Source organism: Neopelma chrysocephalum, unplaced genomic scaffold, assembly GCF_003984885.1.
Source record: "Neopelma chrysocephalum unplaced genomic scaffold, ASM398488v2 Primary Assembly neopelma1_200, whole genome shotgun sequence".
NCBI classification, from domain to species: domain Eukaryota; kingdom Metazoa; phylum Chordata; class Aves; order Passeriformes; family Pipridae; genus Neopelma; species Neopelma chrysocephalum.
In genome coordinates this window covers 1,862,568-1,882,220 of record NW_020897862.1, presented here as the reverse complement: position 1 = coordinate 1,882,220, position 19,653 = coordinate 1,862,568, and the positions used below count along the sequence as shown (strand labels likewise).

Genomic DNA, 19,653 nt, shown 5'->3' with positions numbered 1-19,653 from the left:
AATCAGAACCTTTTTCCTGCAAAACTTCCCAGGGCTTCTATCATAATTTTAACCACACTGTAGAAGAGCAGAACTCAGCAGTTACAAGTGCACATCTGCAAGCTAGTCAGTAAGCCCACAAAGAAGTCTTGTGACAGTGAAATCCTAGGAACTGCCTAGATTAATCCTAACAGTGTCCTAAATCACGTGCTACTGCAAGAGCAGAAGTCTCATGAGTTGTGGTCCTACCTGATGAGAGACTCCAGAATGGCTGGGGTGGGACCCTTTTGGAATTCCAGCTCCTTGTAGTGAAGGGCCTTGGCATATGCTCTGCATTTGGCAGCTCTCTCCCCCAGGAGGACAATGCCATTGTCATCTCTCAGAGGCAGCGGGCCCTGGAAAGGAGCACACGCGCCAAAACCAGGATGAGTGTAACAAAGTAGTCAGGAACCCTTCACACCCTTTCCACAGGCCAGCCACCAGGAGAAAAGAGTTGTCCAACAGCATCTCTACCTTGTCACTGTGCTCCATGAACTCTGCCAGGTTCAGCAGTGTCTGAGTGACTTCTGCAATGTCCTGAGAAGTCAGGGCCAGCTCAATGCTTCGGATCAGCTCATCCTGCTGGTCTTCGTTCAGTTCAGACCAGCACGAAACAAAAGCAGCATTGAAGAGGTCTCTGAGGAGGGACACAAAGAGAGTGAGAGGTGGGGATTCACTATTCATGAGAAAAAGTCTGTTTGACAGTGGACTTGCCTTCTTATTCAGAGAAAGAGAGCTACAAAATGCACTTATATGTCTACCTGCAATAAACGGTGATTAGTTTCTACAAAGCTAACTTCTGTAAAACCTTAATTTAAAAAACAGAGTAGGCTGGTATACTACAATAATAGAAATACTGTACTCTCGTGCTGTCAGACTAAAAGTTTCTCCAGATGTACAGGTAGCAAAAAAACACTGCAGCTCATTCCACTCAGAGGCATTTTTATTCCTCCACAGTAGATCCTCAAAACTATTTCATACTCTGCTGTTTTTCCAGCTACACTTTTGTGCCCTATGCTATTTCTAGACTAATATGCAGAATTCCAGTGAAAGATTCTGTGCACATTGTGGAGCAGCCAACTGTGGAAATGAAATTGAGTTGCCAGCTCTTTGATTTGTCCCAAAGCAGGAACTATCTCTTATTTATGAAACCTAAGAGCTTCTAAATAACTTTCTTTTTTCCTTACAATTTCTGGCTTGCATTTGCCATTTCAAGTGAAATGGAGAAAGCAGAAATATTGTACCGAGCCATGGGATTATAGGCCTGAGCCAGGGCCCAACACGAGCGCAGGGATGGTGAGGAGGAATCTTTCAGCAGCTCCAAACTCAATCTCCTCAACCATTCCAACCAGTCATCTTTGGAAACTCTTCTTGCTGCTCCCCAGGCCTGCAGGACAAAGGAAGACAATTCATCTATCAAACAAAGCACTATCCAGGAGCAGAAGAAATCCACCAGCAGGCAGCATTTCTGCTTTACAGCTCCAAACCACATGCTGAGAATCCCTTTTCAGTTCCCTGAAATCCATTACCTTTACACCAGATAATCCGCAGTGCTTCAGTCTCATTTCTAAGAAATCTTCCCTAAATGTATTCCTGCCATGACATGGCAAGTATTTAACATGAGTAATCTTTTCTCTACAAAAATACATGAAGAGTTGAAGCCACTGTTGAAGCATCAGCTTAAAAATACTTAATGCGTTTAGAATTACGTTTTTAAGTCCAGCATTTCCAAGCCAATCCACCCCACTACTGAACTGAGTGCTACATGTATTTACTGTTCAGACTAGCCATTAGCTATTAAGCTCTGGTTTCAAGAGAATATAGGGCTAAGATATAAAAGAAGCAAAACAAAAAATAAAAGAAAGGCGGATGTTCCAAAATAGATGTCTCCAGTAATTTGAGATTATTCACTGTGATCTAGAAAATCTTGTTCATATTTCACATAACAAGCAAGTGTCAAGATTACTTCACAACCATTAATAGACTGATAGTTCAGGTGCTCCTATCTTTAGAATTAGAAGGTGCTGAGCAACTTTAAAGAGCCTCAGGCACTACTTTGACCTCAGTTTTGTACAGAACTGGCAACAGAAAAGCAATGTAAATAAAGGTAGATCAGATGCACTGAACAAACCCCTTCACTGTGACCCTTCAGCTCCTCCCTTCAGCAGCAAACTCACGCTGTGAGGGTTCCAGTCTTACCTTCTGCAGGTTGATGGTGCTCACATGTAATTTCTTCATGGGACCTGTTTCCACAGGACCACTGGCCAAAGTTTCTCCCTGGTTGCTTCTCAACATCCGATGCTGATAAATCAGGGGATCCTCCTCTTCATCAGCAAGAGTGTAGCCCTGCAATAAATGCCTTACAGTGAAGATACACCCACATACAAAAACAGATGATAAAGTCAGAGCATTTACAGCAAAACTTGGGAAGCAAACAACCCTGTTTCATTATAACAATTACACCTTATAAACCAGAGAACTCCAATGATATCCCTTTGCTTCAAGGTAACTGTTAAGAACTCCTATTGCCCAGGATAAAAAGCCAAAATAATACACCTTAAAACAAGCACTCTTGCCTATTTGAGTAAGCAGAGAACAGCAATGTACTGCTTGCTGCACACTAATTAAATTGCACACCAGCTACTGAGTGTTTGAAATGTGGGACATCCTGCAGAAAAAACTGAGATAACAAGGTCTCCTTAAGGCCTATAACTGTGGGAAAATAGGTTAAATCCACATGTATGAACTAACAAGAAAAAAAATACTAATGACATTGGTTACAAGTCTAAGTTTTACCTAGAACTTGCTGTGATTTTTCTACAGGAAATATTTAACACCAATACAGTAATTTTCCCAGTGTAATCTCAAAGTCTCCTTAAAAAGCTGTTCTTAGCACTCAATTACAGCAACAACCATCCCTTGTTGTATGAGTAACTCAAAGTGAGGGTTCCAACTACATCTGTTTCTACATGACACCACCTCCAAAGTGCCCTTAAGCAAACAACTATATATACACTTGACAACTCACCTTTACAATTCTGCAGATGAGAACATCATAGCGCTGGTGGTTAATTCTGTGTCGCACCAGGACTTTGTTCACCATCGGGATAAAAATCTGGTACTGGACAAGGGAATGTAGATCATAAGCTTGTTACTCAGTGGCACCAAGAGCAGCATAATTCCACCTCTGTTTCATTGATAAGAAACCAATTCTGACAGTTTGATTTCAAGTAACTCCCGATTCCAGAAAAAACTAAGAGGAGAAAAATCAGTTTTCTTTAAAATCCACTACAAAAACTTCAACGTTAAAGCCTCGATCTTTGGGACAGTCTCTCCTTCTCTGAGCTTTCAAGCTAAAGAACAATCTTACCTTCTTTCCCAGCTGGAACACCAGAGAGGAGAGGGTGTCCATGGCAGTTGTTCGTAGCTCAGGGCTCTGGTCCAGTGTTCGTACGATGGGGTGAATAATCCGTGAGGCATAATCAGTGAAATCCAGGGACTCTGTCAAGCGATCCACTGTCTCCAGAGCAGCTCTAAAGTCACAGGAAAAAGAGGGAAGAACTTATCTCTCAGGGTGTAAGAAAGAAGAAACAAAAAAGATGTAAAAATACCCAAGTGCCCAGTCTTCCCAGGACTAATAGCAATAGGAAAAACAGGCCACCAGAAGTCTGCTAATGCAGCTTGTACTTGCAGGACAGCTTGCAAGTTGCAGTGACTAAAATACTGGCAGGTGAGAACCAGAAAATAAAAACAAAGTCATAATAATATAAAAAATTTAAAAAAAACCAAAAAAAAACACACACAAAAAAACCCCACAAAACAACCAATCAGAAACACCACAAAACCCCACAAAACAGAAAAGCAAACAAAAACCCTCAAAACAACAACAAAAAAAACAATAACAAAAAAACCCCACAAGCACACACACACAAAACCAAAAATAACAAACCAAAAAGCTAGCAACAGTGCTGTGATGTCCAACCAAAAATAACCTTCCACAATGATTTAACACAGAGAAAAAGCTGTGGAAGGAATTAAGTGGTGTTCCATTCTACACATGGCTGTGGCAGCCACTGCAGAACTCGGACATCACAGGGGAAACAGAGACTGCAAAGCCACCAGCACTCACTTGCGAGCCACCACGGGCACATCTGGGGCATCAAACAGCTTCACAATGGGAGGTAGCAGCAGATGAAGGTAGTCATCCAGGTTGGCTCCAAAGAGCTGGATTGCATTCAATAACTGGAGGGAAAAATCATGGAATCTTAAGGGGCTGGAACAGACCTGAAAGATCATTTAGTCCCTGCAATGGGCAGGGACACCTCCCACCAGACCAGGTTGCTCAAGGCCTTATCCAAACTGACTTTGAACACTGCCAGGGCAGGGACATCCACAACCTCCCTTGGCAACCTCTTCCAGTGTCTAACCACCCTCATAGTAAAAAAATTTCTTCCTAAATATCTAACCCAAATTTCCCCTCTTTCAGTTTGCACCCATTGCCCCTTGTCCTATCACTACAGCTCCTGATGAAAAGTCTCTCTCTCTGGCTTCCCTGTAGACCCCTTAAGATACTGGAAAGTGCTCTGAGGTTTCCATGCAACCTTCTCTTCTCCAGGCTAAATAGTCCCAAATTCCTCAGCCTGTGTCCAGAGGGGAGGTGCTCCAGTCCCCTTACCAACTTCATGGCCTCCTCTGGACTTGCTCCAACTATTTCATGTCCCTTTTATGTTGGGGACACCAGGACTGTGCACAGTACTCCAGGTGGGGTCCCACAAGAGCAGAGTAGAGGAAAAGAATCACCTCCTTTGACCCAAATGACCCGAAGTCAAATGACTCAAAATCACAGACAAGACCCATTTTAAACAAGTCAGTATCCAGTGAGAAGCTGTTTCAACCCTGCACTTTAAAGTGCTGTCTGCATCATTGCACACCAAGCCACTGCTGAGGCCACTGGGTCCCATTTGCTTGCAACACACAAGCAAGAAGCCCTGCTGAACATGGCATTTTGGGCATGTACCTGCCTGGGCAGTGCCCAAATCCAGCAGCTGCTGCAGCCCCCACTGACCTTGACAGAGACAATGCGCCCCTGGCTGTTGTCGTGCATGAAGACCCGTAACATGTGAGGAATGAGCTGGGGCAGGTAGAGCTTGAATTCACCTCCCAGAGCTACCACAATTTGCTCAATAAGCAGGATAATCGTGCTCTGTATGGAGTTGTTCATGACCCAGAAGTCCTACAGAAGGAAGAAAAAAAAGGGAAAAAAAAATATTCAGCAGTTCTTCAACTGAGCTGCACCAATTACAAGAAAAGCAAACTGTAGGAGACAGTCTCTAGATAAGTTCAAGATTGCAGGGAAGGGTTACACTGCCTGTTTTTAAAACACTCTGCACCTTCACTATATTTATAGCTGATAAAAACAACCTCTGGGCAACTGATTTTTCCTAATCCTTCTAAGCTTTTGCAAACAGCAAGTGAAAATTAAGTGAAATGACACCTATTTATGAACTCCAGGCATCTTTTGCTAACACTACGTTTCTGAAAGTAGCAAGTGCACAAAATCCAAGCACTGGAAAGAACTCAGTCACCAGCAGAACCTGGAGCTGGCTCTTATTGCAGGTGCTGGTAATAATGTATATTGTTGTTCAAATAACATGTTATTTCAAAATACAGTTATTACTTCAAATACATGCAATTCTGCACTTCATGTGAAGTAATTGATACATTTGATAGTGACAAAAACACTGTCCATTTTTTCTGACAGTAAAATGCTGGCTTAAAGGTTGTACTCACTCTCATCAGGGTGACAATTTCATCCATGTAGGGCCGAATATGACTTCTCACAAAGGACACCAACATTCCCAGCTGCTGGAACAGGAACTGGAAGGAAGAAACGTGTCATGATCAATGTAGCTTATTCAAATATCAAAGACACACTGGGTAAACGGTGTTTCACAGGCAATTGCAAGCTCATTTACCAAACAAACAGCATGCACAGCTCCTATATGCTCAAAATCTGGGGCTAAATTCTTGGCAGCTTCAGCTCAGCAATTTGGGTTTGGTGGCATTTTGTGGTTTGTTTTTTTTTTCCCCAAGTGTTTGGTTTTTGTTTATTTTTGGTTTTGTTTGTTTGGGGGTTTTTTGGAGTGGGGTGGGGAAGAAAAGCAGTTTTGGGTTTAGTGGTTGGGTTCCCCCCCCACCTTGCATAAAAAATTTTGTGAGCCCAAAGCCTCAGACAGTCAAGCACACAAATAAGGGTTTATAACGTGCCAGCAAATTGACAGTGGCAGAACAGACTTGCAAGCACAAACAACTACAGAGCCTGGTAATTGAGATTTGGAGGATGCTTTCAAAAATTTAGCCCCTAGCCTTTTCCCCCTGCCTGCAAACCAAACTGGTACACGTTCTTTCTGTACTCTTTCCCATCCCCACCAAGATATATTGGTGAAAAGTTACTGGGGAACACAGTTAGGTCCTTGCCAGAAATACCACTGTTTTTTAAAGATGGTTGATTGCACCATCCATTCTTCAACACCAAGAAGAATTTTGACTGAGACAGTTTTATTCAGATATACTATGGCAGTTTTGCAGTTTCTTTTGCCACAACACAATCTTAAATTCTCGATCATGACAATGAATTTACTCTTTAAACTAGTATGAAATCATGTAGGCTAAATTGCTTTGATGTATATATAGCCTTTTTTTCCTCTAGGAAAATAGGAAAATGTAAGTTATCATATGTTAAATTTCATTTCTTCATGCAGCTTTTGGAGACTACAGTGACAAAATACGAAGTGGAGCTCAGAAAAAGAGAGAACATTTTTGTGAGAAGTAAGTAAGAAACCACATCAGCTTCTTTAGTGAGAGCAGTACACCTACATCTACCAAAAATGAACCCTGAGCTCCCGTACTGTGCCTTTTCTTCGGTGTAGTGAGAGGATGTTTAACATACAGGACAAGGACCTGCCTCTTTCAGGCTTTAGTGTCACGTGTACCCACCTCAGCTCTTCTCCCCAGTACACTTTCACCATCTTCTTTTACCTGAAAATTTTTAAACAGAGTGTGCACAACTGCATAGCTTTCAAGCAAGTTAGATCAGTCAGGTCTAGGAGCTCGGCCAACCCAGGCGCGTGAGGTGGTTTCCTTCCAATCTGAGTAGTTCAGTCTGGGAGAAAACAGTGGTTCTATAGCAGGGTTGGGATTCTAAGGGAGCACCCATCCCACATAAAACACAGCAGCAGTGAGTACAAACTGCCCTTCCCACCCTAGAGATTCCAGCTGCCTGAGGAAAAGCCATGGCAAACAGCAGCCATCTCTGGCGAACCTTAAGTCCCATTATTATCTTCACACAGTTCTCATTTCCTTCTAAAACTGTAACTTAAGTGGGAAGGAAGAGAAAGCACTGCTGTGGAATCACCACCCACGCTGCTCTGAATGTTAGCAGACTGTATCAAATTGAATTTTCCTTCTCAGGGATGAGCCAAAGTACGTGGCTGCACCAGAAATTTGAAGCATCGACCTCTATTATTTAATAACACTGCTTGCAACAGCACATTAACACAGAGATCACTGAAAGCTCTGGAAGCTTCACAGGCTGTTTTCCTGAACAAGACCAGCTTGATGAAAACACAGAATCAAACATTGGCCTCCTAAGGATTATGCTCAGAAGCAGCTGTTCCAATAAGAAGCAGGAAAATTGTTTCCATTGGATATCCTACTAAACGCTCACAGGAGGGAAAAAGCAAAGCTGAACCTCACTTCTGCAGCATGCTTGGCAGCAACACACAGCACAGCAATGCCCAAAGCCAGGCACATTCTCTTCAAAGGAATGGATTCTCAGTTTTGGGCAGTGGAACAGGAAGAAGGAGAGGCCCCTGGAACACTCACCTCTCGGATGGCACCATCACAAACCCGTATTACATTAAGGAACGTTGGCATGACCTGGGGCAGGAACTGCACACACTTCAGCCCAAGGGATTTGAAGATAAAGGTGATGGCCTGGACCACCATGGTGTGGTGTTGGGACAAGGATTGGTCTCGGAAAATTCTCATCAGGGCCACCATAGAGACAGCTGGATAGAACTCATCCAGAGGGAGGTTCCCCATGTTCACCAGCATCTCACTGGTGCTGTAGTCAGCTAGGAGAAAGAAGGCAGTGTCACAGCTCTGCATTAAATGGTCTTGAATATGGGTTCAGGGGCAATAATTTGCTAAGAAGAGCAGGCAAACTCTTAAAAACAAAACAAAGCAACAACGAAACAGTCAAGATCTGTTTGTAGATCATAAAGCTATTTATCTGAAAGGAATTCAGGTGCTTACAGGAATCCTGGCTGGATTTGGACTCCGAAAGGCTGACGGCTGAAGCATCCCGTGACTGGTCGATCATGCCAATGTTCACTTTGTGTTTGTAAGGGTCCAAAGCACCCAGCAGCCCTAACACACGGATAGCCTGGTAAGAGAGAAGCCAAAATAAAAAAAATCAATGCCTTCCATTCAGCTGCTGGAGGTCATTTCACTGACTCAACACTTTCACCCTCCTAATTCTGCTCATTGTATTATGATCAGCAGCAACAATGACCTCTCCTTCCCCGCCCCAAATCTATGCAGACACATTTATTTGACAGCTCTCTCTCCAAAAAGCTTTTCTAAGTGGTTGTGTGGCAGGTCCATGTTCATACCTCCCTACGGGTGCCCTGGTTCTGCTCAGTCTTCAGGAAGTTCAGAAGCACCTCCAGCAAAGTTGGGTATTTCCTGTATGGTTCCACCACATAACCAGTGCTGGCCACAAGCTGTCCCAGTGTCCAGAGAGCCACCTGGAAAGATCAAGCCCAGAGAAGATTAGTTTTGATCAGGGAATTTATTACATCTTTTGATCCATCAATCATTCAACTTCTCTAAAGTTTCTTGGAGCACTTTAGGATCACAGTGCAAACCACAGTCCGTGGTTCCAAAGCCTCTATAAAGAGCATTTTTCAATAAGCAACAGTGAAGAAAGTGGTAATCAAAAATCTTTTGAGACTTTGACTGCCACAACTGCCCTCACTCAGAGGTACAATTCAAATAAGCATTCAATTCAGTGAGTCCAAGTCTTCCAATAAAAGCAGCTTTTTTTTTTCCCTTCTTTTTCCTTGAACAGCTCTGTACTATATCTCAACAGACAGGCACTGCAATCCCTCACCTGTATGTCATCATTGTGACTCCACCAGAGACTTGAGTGATTTAAAGGTTCATTTTAGCAGCTATGATGGAAGACAGGGATATTTTGTTACAGCTCTGGTCACAGCAGCTGTCAAGTTTAGTGCAGTTGTAAACACTCACTTGTCTTTTAGCCAGCAGGGAGGAGTCCTGTAGCATGTCCATAATTATAATGAAGAGCTCATCCACCCACTTCCTCATCTCCAGCCCACTGACCTATTGAAAGACAAAAATCAGTCCTTCATCCAGCATTGCCAAAACCTTTACAAGCATGGTAAAGAGGTACCTGCAGTATTCCCACCTGTGCAAGCTCCCCTATGGTAGCCAGGACATTGTTAATCACACCCGGATTTGGATCTGGATCAGGGTCTTTCAGCTTCACAATCAGTGCCTGTGGGTGTCAGAGAACATAACAAATTAGAATTTGTTTAAAAGAGTACTCAGAATTATCTTTCCTTTTCTTGACACCTGAAATGGACCCCACAGGGGCTCAACTTGCATCACGGTGAGCATTTCAACAGTAAAGGAAACTTTTATGTGACAAACTTTATGCAAAACCAGGATCAAGTTGGGCTACACTGTCCCCTACATGCATGACTGTGGGTAAAATCCACACCAATCTAGTTTTTTTTCCTGCTATGATGAAGCAAAAGAACTGCAGCTTGTGAGGGTCATGTAACCACCTGCCATGTCATCTCATTCCCAAGTCTCCAGGAAATGTAGAAAGTTTACCTTAAGGATGGGCTCCATATAGGGACGAATGAGGCGTGGAGCGTTAGAAACCAGGTGACCCAACATCCTGGCACTTTGCTCTTTAATCCTGCCAACACCACTGTGTTCCAGCTCCGTCAGGATCTGCACAAGAAACGATGGAAGCGTGAAAACTGGGAAGGCAAAAATTCTTTGCATTTCCTTCTCTTCTGTTATAAACTCAGCACTTGTAGAGGGTGTTCTACATTTCACTCCATCGAGTAATTTATGTCTAAATGAAGACAAAGTTAATTAGCATAAAATTGAAGAGATGGTTCCAAAACCATCTACGTTTATAAAGTGGTACCACCTAAAAGCACCACAGAACATTCTTCTTCAACACAGATGGAAGGCACTCCTGCATGAAATAACAACTGCTATCCTTTCCTAATACATCCATAGAGCTACACTCCAAACATCCATCACTAAAGACTTGCTCAAACCTGCTAAGCTGGGCAATAATTGTTTTCCAAAAGGGAGATATTCCCCCACTCTCCACGCTTTTACAGCCAGATACTCCAGTTCTTTAACACCACCTTAGTTTCAATACCAAGTACCCTATTTTCCCTGCAGACATCCCTGTTCCTTACCTGGATCAGCATCAGACATCCCTGTTCCTTACCTGGATCAGCATCTTCCTCAAGAAAGGCATGACAAAGGCGGGGTTCATGCTGCTCAGGCGCCCCACAGTGCAGATGGCCAGCTCTCGGATTTCAAACACTTGGTCATTCAGGGCCACAAAGAGAGCTTGCAAGTTCTCTGCCTGGGCAAGGTGAGCATCAAACCGCTCATCCAGGGAAGCCAACACACAGAAACGGATGTCAGGGTCTGCAAGAACACATTTGTTTCTCTTTAAATGCAAGTAAACTCCTGTTCATCTTATTGCCTTGTTCACAAACCATCCTCAAAAAAACTTGACAATGTCAGGGAAATGCCAAGAGCTTCCCCAGAGCGAGACACTACTTAAGTGTTTTACCCATGAGAAACAGGATGGTCAGGTCAGCAAACTGCTGCTCAGTACTGCCCCAATAACCAGGTCTGTGAAGTGCCAATCTCTTGCACCTGCAAGTGGCACTTCCAGATGCAACATGGTAACCTGAGGTGAGTACAACTAACAGAACAAAAAAAATCAAGTAGGAATATTCAACAGAAGGGGTCAATCCCTCTCACAATGATAAAGTTGGAGGTCATGACCCAGAACAACAGCAAAATAAGTCTCAGGGCTCTACCTAGTTCAAAGGATTACCAAGGGCACAGTTAGAGCATTTTGCACTATTGTTCTATTCATACTTCAAAAATCAAGATCTGGGAAGAGAAATTAGGAGACTTCTTTCTAATTTATAAACAATGACAGCTTAACTTAGTGGCAAATACGTTCAAATTCCATAACAACCTTAACATCATCATGATAATAAAATTATCACGTGGTAGGAGAACCCTTCTCTCTGAACCCCACACCAACCTGGGTCGGTTATTCCAACCACGAGCAGTTTGCTGAGGACATCGGCCACGACCTGCACTGCTGTCTGACTGACCACATGGGCATGGCCACTGATGAGGTGGATGGAGGGGGTGAGCAGGCGAGAGCAGGTGCGGGCGGCTTCCATGCGGATCTCCTTGTGCTCGCTGTTCAGGAAGTGGTCTGCGCAGTGCCGGACAAACTGGGTCAGAGAGTGGCCTGCAGAGAGGAAGATGAGAGTTAAACACAGGCTTACACCTCCATTCCTTGCAGAATATACCATCTAAGGAGTCTTTCTGCTGTGCCTTTTGCAACCGGACATGCCTTTCTCGTATTGGCCTTTTTAGCCACCAACGCGCTTGCAAGAAACGTGGGTAGAGCCCTTCCCAAATCTTCGTTCGCGAAGCCTACCCATGACACCTCCATTACCAGTTTTATCACAGGAGTTTAAAGAACGTGCTCTCAGAGTCTTCCTGCTGCTTGTACTCAATCCCATTGCTCCAGTGTCACATCCCTTACCCCTCGGCCCCCACTCCCTTATTCCATCTTACCTTCAAACTCAAAGCTGCCAAGCGTGCGAAGGGCAAGGGTGATGCTCCCCACATCGCTGGCCTCTGGGATGTTGGTGAGGCTGGGGGAGGCAAGCTGGTGGGCAAGGCCCTTTGGCATGCCTGGATGTCGCAGGGGCTTGTGCATCAGAACAAGAGAGAGCATTTTCAGCAGCCCATCCTGGATATCCTTCTTCAGCTGGGGGATCTGACGGCTCAAGTCGTACAGCACAGCCGTCAGAGCAGGGCTGAGGGCAAGAATCAGGCAGAGAGTCACTAGGAGCAATGAGGGGCATATTTCCCCTTTTTGTTTAGTTATGCCTTTGCCCATCAGAAGATAATAGTGGACATTCACACATGACAGCAACACCTGCCAGCACAGCACAGGGGCCTTGTGTGAACTCAGACACATCATGACCTTCCAGTACGAACTTGGTGAGCAAACTGCCAGGACCTCAGCACACACTGCTACAACAGTTACAAATCTAAATGACTCGTTACACTTGTGCTTTTTAAATAAAAAAGCAACTCAATTCAATTCCAGCTGGTAACATTGTTATAATTTAAACAGCTCCGTGCTACCTGGATATTTTCTCCACATCCTCCCATACTAAAGCTTCATTAATTCTTCCAAAAGGAACTGTCAGCTCCAAAGGTGAAAGATATCAATGCTCTGAAGTAACCCAACAGACACCTTAACACTTCAAACATGTTATTCTTCTGAAACAGCTACACTGATCTTCTGATAGATCACTTAAAAAGCAATAATCTTCCTTCTCAATCTGAAGACTCTCAAGGTCTCATTCTGTAGGGCCAACAATGCCATCCTGTGGCTAGCAGGAAAATATGTTCCTGTGCCTTGTACTTACCTCAGGCCCACAGCCAGCATAGGTTCCAAAAGCTCTTTGATGTCCTGCTGGATACTGGGTCCCATGGCTCGTGCCAACATACTGATGCAGGTGAAGACTGTGGCATCAACCTGCACAGATTTCTGCCTCCTGGAAAGGGATCACATAAAAGTTCATTGGGAGGAGTCAATATTTTTCAAACATCTTTCCTCATCCTATTCTGCGTTATCAGCCTAACAGAAATAACTTCTGGTTTTAATACAATAATTTAATCCCATATCACAAAAACTATTCAAAGAACAGGTGTTTCAATTTCTTTCTCCAACTTTCACATACTTACTTGTGGGCAAAATCCTTCGGGGGAAGAGCTGCTTTTATGATTTCAAGGACTTTTGGCAGGTAAGCTTGAAACTCGGACCTCACAGCCACAGAGAGCAAACCCAAGGCCTGGAAGGCTGCTGTTCTCTCCTTCTCCTTCTTCACACAGCTGAGAACATGATTCATGGTGTCTGGAAGATACTGATCAGCTGCCCACAAGAGAAAACAGTACACATATTAGAATTTATTTACATTTATACAGTTGCATCACATTTGCAACCAAACCGTTACAAGTGTAAAACTAGGGAACAAGACAGAGTCATATTAAATTTGCTGACATGATCAGTGGCAAACACATGTCACCATATAATAAAAATTATAACCACAGAAGGTTTTGTTTTTAAAAAGAAAAATCACCAAAATAAAAGAGCTATTAAAAAGCCCTATTGTACCGGGTTTTAAACACAAATAAAATCTAAGCATTTTGGTTTCATAGTGATGGATTGGAAATTTGGAAAAACAACAGAAAAGTTGTTCCAGCCCACTAAGAGCAGCTTGTCTCCAACTCTGATACTCTGCTAAACTTGCTTGATAAATCAACTGAACTGCTTTAAAGGTGGTAGGTATTTCCCATTTTTACTTGTTATTTCCAAGCACATGCAACAGAGAAAAAGGAAGAGAACTCTGATGATATTCGAGATACATTGAGGGGGAGCAAGAGAGCAGAATTCTACTCTAAGTCTGACATATCGAGGGGAAAAAAAAAAGGAGGTTCTATGTGTTATGGTGTTGATCACAGTGTTCAGACAATAGATTTCAATCTATTTTCTTCATCAGAGCAACATTTTGGCATCAGCTATCAAGTCACACTTATTCAGAAAAAAAAGACTGCCCTCCCACGGAGCAATGTGCTCATCTCACAAGCACCACATTTGGTCTGCTGCATTGCCTGCACAAGCTCATCTGGACCAAAGAGAGCTGGACACTTTCCAGCCCAATCTCAGCAACATTTCTAACATCCAACCATCTGTCTTGTCACCTGTGAATGCCGAAGGACGGAAAGCCGCCAACCGCGGGAGGAGATTGAGAACCGTCATCTGGATCAAAGAATTTTTGCTGGTTCTGCACTTGAGAACCCACTGGCAGACCTGAAAGGAGATAGATTGGGCTTAGAAGGATGGCCATTGGCACAAATGTTTATTACCTGGGTGCTTTTAGGCATTCTACTGGCATTTGGCTTCAGAGTCCATCAGAAAGATGGATAATTAAGGCTGTTTCCAAAGGAAGTAAATCACTTGCTCCAAGACAATGACAAAGCCAGGATTCATATAATTATTGAGTTTTGAAGGCTCAATTCAGCACTAGGCAGTATTGCCTGCTAAGTAAGGACACAGAGGACAATTGCTCTGCCAGAACAGATGTTGTGAACATTGGTAGACAAGTTGAAGAATGAACACTTACTTGATCAAACTTCTCTTCCATCAGATCCCTGCAGCATCGACTTTCTACCAAAGTAGACTTTGCTGGGACAGGAGAGGTTGCAAACCCCATGATTCCTTGATGAGCACTGTACCCCAGGAGACCAGCCAAAGCATTGGACTGGGAGGGCTGAAGAGACTGGAAGCTTGTGAAGGGAGTGATGTGCCGAGGCTTGGTACTGAAGCCCATCAGATCTTTGCAGTACTTGTCATGCACAAGCTGCTGCTGAGTGATCTCTTCCATCTCCTCTCTAAGGCGCTGGACAAAGCAGAAGAGCATTAAAAAAATAAAAAGTAGCTGAATAAGATACTTCCAGCAGAGTAGCTCCTGAGCAGCATCCTGTGTAATTGATATCCAAATGGCTGTAAAACATCAACTGAGCAAAACCCACTAAAAATATTTGGGTATCTAACATGCAACAGAGTCCTCATTGCATAGAAAATTCTTTTTCATTGTAATTAATCCAGTTAACAGCCTTTCCATCAGAGCTTAACACAACCTCAGCCCAAACTCGTCCCTGTCATTTCTCTGACACACTTCAGTTTGTAATAATCAATGCTCTGACTCCACATTCAGATGACTTTTCCACCCAACAACCCCATTGCAAACACAGTAGGATATTTCCACAGACTGCAGAGTTGCTACACACTGTCAGTCAATCCATCCCTATGATCCCTAACTTGTTCCTTTGCTCACCTCTCCCTCCATACTGCTGATTCTCACTAGCTCATTGAGGATCAATAAGGCACCATGGATTCGGTCATCACGATTCATTCCTTTCTCTTTGGCCAAAGTCTCATCAAAGCCCTTCTCAGCCTCCTCATACGTATGCTTGGGGGGAAAAGCAAAAAAATCTCAGTGTTAATGCAGAAACAGAGCCTGTGGAAATGAAGTAGCACTGCCAGTCAAGAGTTACTGATGCCCTGAATTTTCCAAGAGTAGCCACAAACCTCAGCTGAGTAATAACAGAACTACAACAGAACAAAATTCAGATTCACCCTCAAAGTTGTAGACTCTGCTGTAAAGCATTTTCAACAGCACTAATCAAACAGCATGGTATAAACTCCATCAGCACTTATTTGATTATAAGGAATCCAAGTTCACAACATTTGACTGCAAGGCCCAAAACTCATTTGATATCGTGAAGCTTGACAACGGCAGCAAAGTGAAGGTTCAGACCAAAGAATTCTCACTTTTCTCATTTAGGTTTTATTTGCACCAATAAAACCATCTGCTAGTAAGAGATGACAATAGATAGATGACTGCATGGCTCTAAAACTATGTCAGGCTAAACAGCTGAAAATGAGCCACAGATAAAGCAATGGATTCTTGAAGGAGTTAAGTCTTTTTCTTACTTTTAGAGTGCATTAAAGCAACTACTCGTTTTGGAATCCATTATATTTTCAACCCTTTCAAAGGGAGGCAGTTTTTTCCTGACAAAGCTGACACAGGTTCTTAGCTTAGCCAGCTCTTCTGAAATCTGGCCCTTGACCATCTGCATTGCATTATAAGGGGCTGCTTCAAAACAAAGTCATTTTCTCACCCTGTACCACTGGGGCTTCTGCATCTCTTTCGGCTCCCGCTGCGTGGTGAGGATAAGGCAGGCTCGTAAGGCAGACACAGCTCCCTCTCGGATGGCCTGTTTGGGATCCCACACAGCCACAAATATATTGTCAAAGAACGGCTGCACTTGCTGGAAGAAGAAGGTGGGCACGCTGATTGCCAGCTCCCGCAGGACAAGAACCTGGAGGTGGGGAGGGAAACAGGAACAATCTGGAGGATGAGCACCCAGAGATAAACCCCGTAACTTGTAGAGCGTAGTATCATTTATTTAGACTGTCGATATCTGTGAGTTTGACTGTTTCCAGCTCCACATTGTTGCAGTTCCTACACATCAGTGTCTCAGCCTTCTTTAGTCACTGGGCTAAGGTAAAAACAACGAGGCAGCACTATCTGCCATGAGAGCACCACAGATCCTCAGACACAGACTGGCAGCCATTCCCAGAGCTTTTCCGCAGCTTTCTGTGTGCACATCTCCCACCACTGTTCTCTAACCCCAACCATCCCGTTCCAAAACAGGTGAGGACAACAAAAAGATCACTTACAGCTGCATGCCTTCGCCCTTCGTTCCTGTCAGCTCCCAGCCACTCCAGAGCCCGTTTCACCTCAAACTCCACGTACTCAGCTGTGAAGGTGTCCCCAGCCATCGCCAGCCGCCCGATGGCCTTGGAGGCCATTTCCATCACCACGGGGTCGTTGGAGGGCAACAGGTTCCTCAGGTAGTTGGCAAACCTGCCAATTCGGGTGGCATTACCTCCTTCCACACCAATGAGGCTTGCTGCAGAGAGAGGGAGCAATGCTGTAGGTTCTCCTTAACAGTCAGTGAGGCAGACAGCAGGTAATCCCTGGATAAGAGTTAGTGTTCCCTATCCATTCCTTAAGATTCCCATTAACACCTCACAGGGAAAAAAAACATATTCAAACATATTCCAGCTCATATTCTTTTGAGCCGGAACTTGTTGAGTGAGCAGGAAAACACATTCAGTAGCTTCATAGATTTTCCACATTTTTAATTTCAAAAGAGAAAAGAAAATATCCACCCTAAGATCACAGACCCATTCTCAACAGAAAGGCATCCATCCACATGCAACTATTATGGCTGGTCTGCCTCAGGAGAGAAGTCAAAGACTGAATGGACCAAGGAAATGCTCTCCCCTTCAGCCCTAGAGATGGTCTGTCCTGGCCAGGATGGAAGCACTTCATCAGGCAGCAGTGTGGCAGAAGCTTTCACTGCCAGTGCCTGGGCTGTACCTGCCCTGTAGATAAAGAAGCTATCAGTGTCCAGGAGTGTCAAGCCAGCAACTTGCAACACCACTAAATTCACAGAAACAATTTTGAAGTGATACCATCACCTCACGATCAGGTAAAGTCAACAGATATCTCTAGTTCAGGGACTTTCACTGTCTTCAAACACGTTGGGATTGGATGATTAGCTCTGTGAGCCTAAACCATAAACACCTCCTGTGGTTAGTAAAGAAGTAACTGCTACAACACAACCCACTTGCTTGGAAGGCAAAGTATTTATGCAAGCTGACTTCCCCAAGAGATGCAGCTCTGCCACCTCACAGCAAACAAACAACCAGAGCCACCGATGGAGCAGCTGATCAGAACCAGAGCAGCTTGGTGAGCCCTTCCCAGGGATGGAAGCTGCTGTTATGGAGACAGGTAAATTTAAATAACAAGAATCAGCCTCCCCAGACAGAAGAGAGTTGAGAAAGGCAGCACACCCTGATACATATAAATGGGCAGAACAAAGTGTTTGCAGCTGAGCTCCAGAACAGAATTTTCACGTGCTCAGCACTCACATTTGATGCTCCACTCCTGGAGGAGCTCAGGGCCTATTAAGCACCAGGTTTTCAGCCACTCTCAGCACTCAGCAGCTCCCATGCTGACACTTCAGACAGATTCTGAGAGCCCAGCAATGAGCCTACTGAGCAGACATCAGGCCCTGAGTATAAAAGCTCCTTCCTTTTGAAAATCTGTCTCTGTAGACAGATGTATGAAGAGAAATCTCACCAGAGGCATTAAGCCCTTTCACTCACCTATAGCCAGAATGCCACCCTTCCTTTCATTTGCATCAGAGCTAGAGACCAGCTCAAATATGTGATGGTTCAGCTGATCGTAAAACCTGGTAGATTCTTCCTGACTCATCTGTAAAAGCAAAAAGTTCAAATCAGCTTTCAGCATTCTCTCCCTCCTTCCTGCCCCCAAAACCCCCATAAACACAATACTTCTTAAATCACTTAAACAGAAAGAAATTAAATCAACCACCCATTGCAAACACAAAACAGCATCTCTTTTTTGTGCCCTGTATGCAGTAAGTTTATTTATTTTGGATATTCTGTGGTGCTTGACCACCCATTTGTGTCACCAACTCACCTCTTCTACACGCTAGGGCAAAGATAAGCTCCCTGCTATGCCCCGTCTCCTCTCTGAGACCAGCCTCCATATTCCAAAAATCTCCCTTGCCAGAGCACCCAGCCCTCAGAGGACACACAGGGAGGAATGATCCCATTTGCAGCACTCACCTCCCGCAGCTCCATGGTGACATAGTGCTGCAGGTCCTTGGCAGCCTTGGCCCTCGTCTCCTCGCTGCGACTCTTCAAGCCATTGGCGAATTGCTGGAGGATGGACACGGTGCCCGACATGGTGGTGGCAGGTGGGGCCCGGGGGCATCCAGTCCTGCAAGTTCTTCAGAGAGACACGTTCTTTTTTTACTGCTTGAATTGAAAAACCTGAGCTTCTTCCTTGAGGCTGCTCCTGCTGCCTGTTTTCAAAGCACACATCCTATGGCATGCAGGGATGCTGTGCCAGCAGAGCATAAAATTACAGGAAATGAGTATATTCCTTAGGCCTGTGATAAAACTGTATCACCACGTACCCTGACCCCCAGCCTATTTGCTCTCCAGTTCCTCAAACACCAAAATACACTGCAGCAGGTCAGGTGCCCCATGGTGATCTAATTCTAAATCAATGGTCGTGCAACAGCTGAAAAAGAGCAGTGTCAGACTGGGGTTTGCAATTAGCCCACAAGAAGTAGGCACAATCATTCCCAGGATTAGACCACTATCCTATCTGACTCCTCCTTGAACACTTCCATCCAAGTTTGTCCACGGAAATCCCAGTGTTATGCCAACACAAGGAAGACTCAGCACTCAGGGCCTGGCAAGCATTACATCCTCCAGCAGATATTTACAGATGGCAAGTCCACTTATAGCAACACCAACCACTGCAACCGGGGCTCTCCTACCACAGCACACAACCAAACTTTCTCAGGGGCCTTTCTTTACACCAAGAGCATTTCAGAGGCTTGACACCACCCCCCGCCCCGCTATTTTCATATTGCATAAGCCCAAACCGAGCACTAACACCAAAACTTCCTCTGCTTCTCCCTAAACATTCCCCAGAGGTCCACAGGGATCGCAGCGTGAGGTGGGAGCCGGGAGAGGATTCCCCTGGGGCGAGGGAGAAGCCGGGGGGT

The 19,653-nt window shown here is 44.4% G+C and overlaps 1 protein-coding gene across 2 annotated transcripts in view; it reads right to left on the bottom strand.

The window, feature by feature from the left end:
* The window catches only part of MTOR (mechanistic target of rapamycin kinase), a 61,016-nt gene extending 42,153 nt beyond the window's left edge, over positions 1–18,863 (bottom strand). Inside the window, exons 1-28 of one of the 2 annotated variants that reach the window (XM_027702864.1) lie at positions 18,701–18,863; positions 18,215–18,323; positions 16,718–16,950; positions 16,156–16,356; positions 15,309–15,443; positions 14,595–14,870; positions 14,173–14,281; positions 13,156–13,342; positions 12,837–12,965; positions 11,971–12,215; positions 11,423–11,638; positions 10,583–10,788; positions 9,943–10,065; positions 9,512–9,601; positions 9,334–9,426; positions 8,694–8,828; positions 8,335–8,464; positions 7,903–8,153; positions 7,015–7,056; positions 5,809–5,895; positions 5,084–5,251; positions 4,148–4,260; positions 3,389–3,551; positions 3,047–3,139; positions 2,218–2,364; positions 1,263–1,405; positions 493–655; positions 229–374 (exon numbers count right to left, since the gene is read on the bottom strand). In XM_027702864.1, the coding sequence (XP_027558665.1) occupies positions 229–374; positions 493–655; positions 1,263–1,405; positions 2,218–2,364; positions 3,047–3,139; positions 3,389–3,551; positions 4,148–4,260; positions 5,084–5,251; positions 5,809–5,895; positions 7,015–7,056; positions 7,903–8,153; positions 8,335–8,464; positions 8,694–8,828; positions 9,334–9,426; positions 9,512–9,601; positions 9,943–10,065; positions 10,583–10,788; positions 11,423–11,638; positions 11,971–12,215; positions 12,837–12,965; positions 13,156–13,342; positions 14,173–14,281; positions 14,595–14,870; positions 15,309–15,443; positions 16,156–16,356; positions 16,718–16,950; positions 18,215–18,323; positions 18,701–18,820 (4,253 nt within the window). In that variant the 5' untranslated portion in view covers positions 18,821–18,863. The remainder of the gene's footprint in view (positions 1–228; positions 375–492; positions 656–1,262; positions 1,406–2,217; positions 2,365–3,046; positions 3,140–3,388; positions 3,552–4,147; positions 4,261–5,083; positions 5,252–5,808; positions 5,896–7,014; positions 7,057–7,902; positions 8,154–8,334; positions 8,465–8,693; positions 8,829–9,333; positions 9,427–9,511; positions 9,602–9,942; positions 10,066–10,582; positions 10,789–11,422; positions 11,639–11,970; positions 12,216–12,836; positions 12,966–13,155; positions 13,343–14,172; positions 14,282–14,594; positions 14,871–15,308; positions 15,444–16,155; positions 16,357–16,717; positions 16,951–18,214; positions 18,324–18,700) is intronic. The other variant, XM_027702865.1, reaches the window with a different exon arrangement.
* Positions 18,864–19,653: the final 790 nt, after the last annotated feature.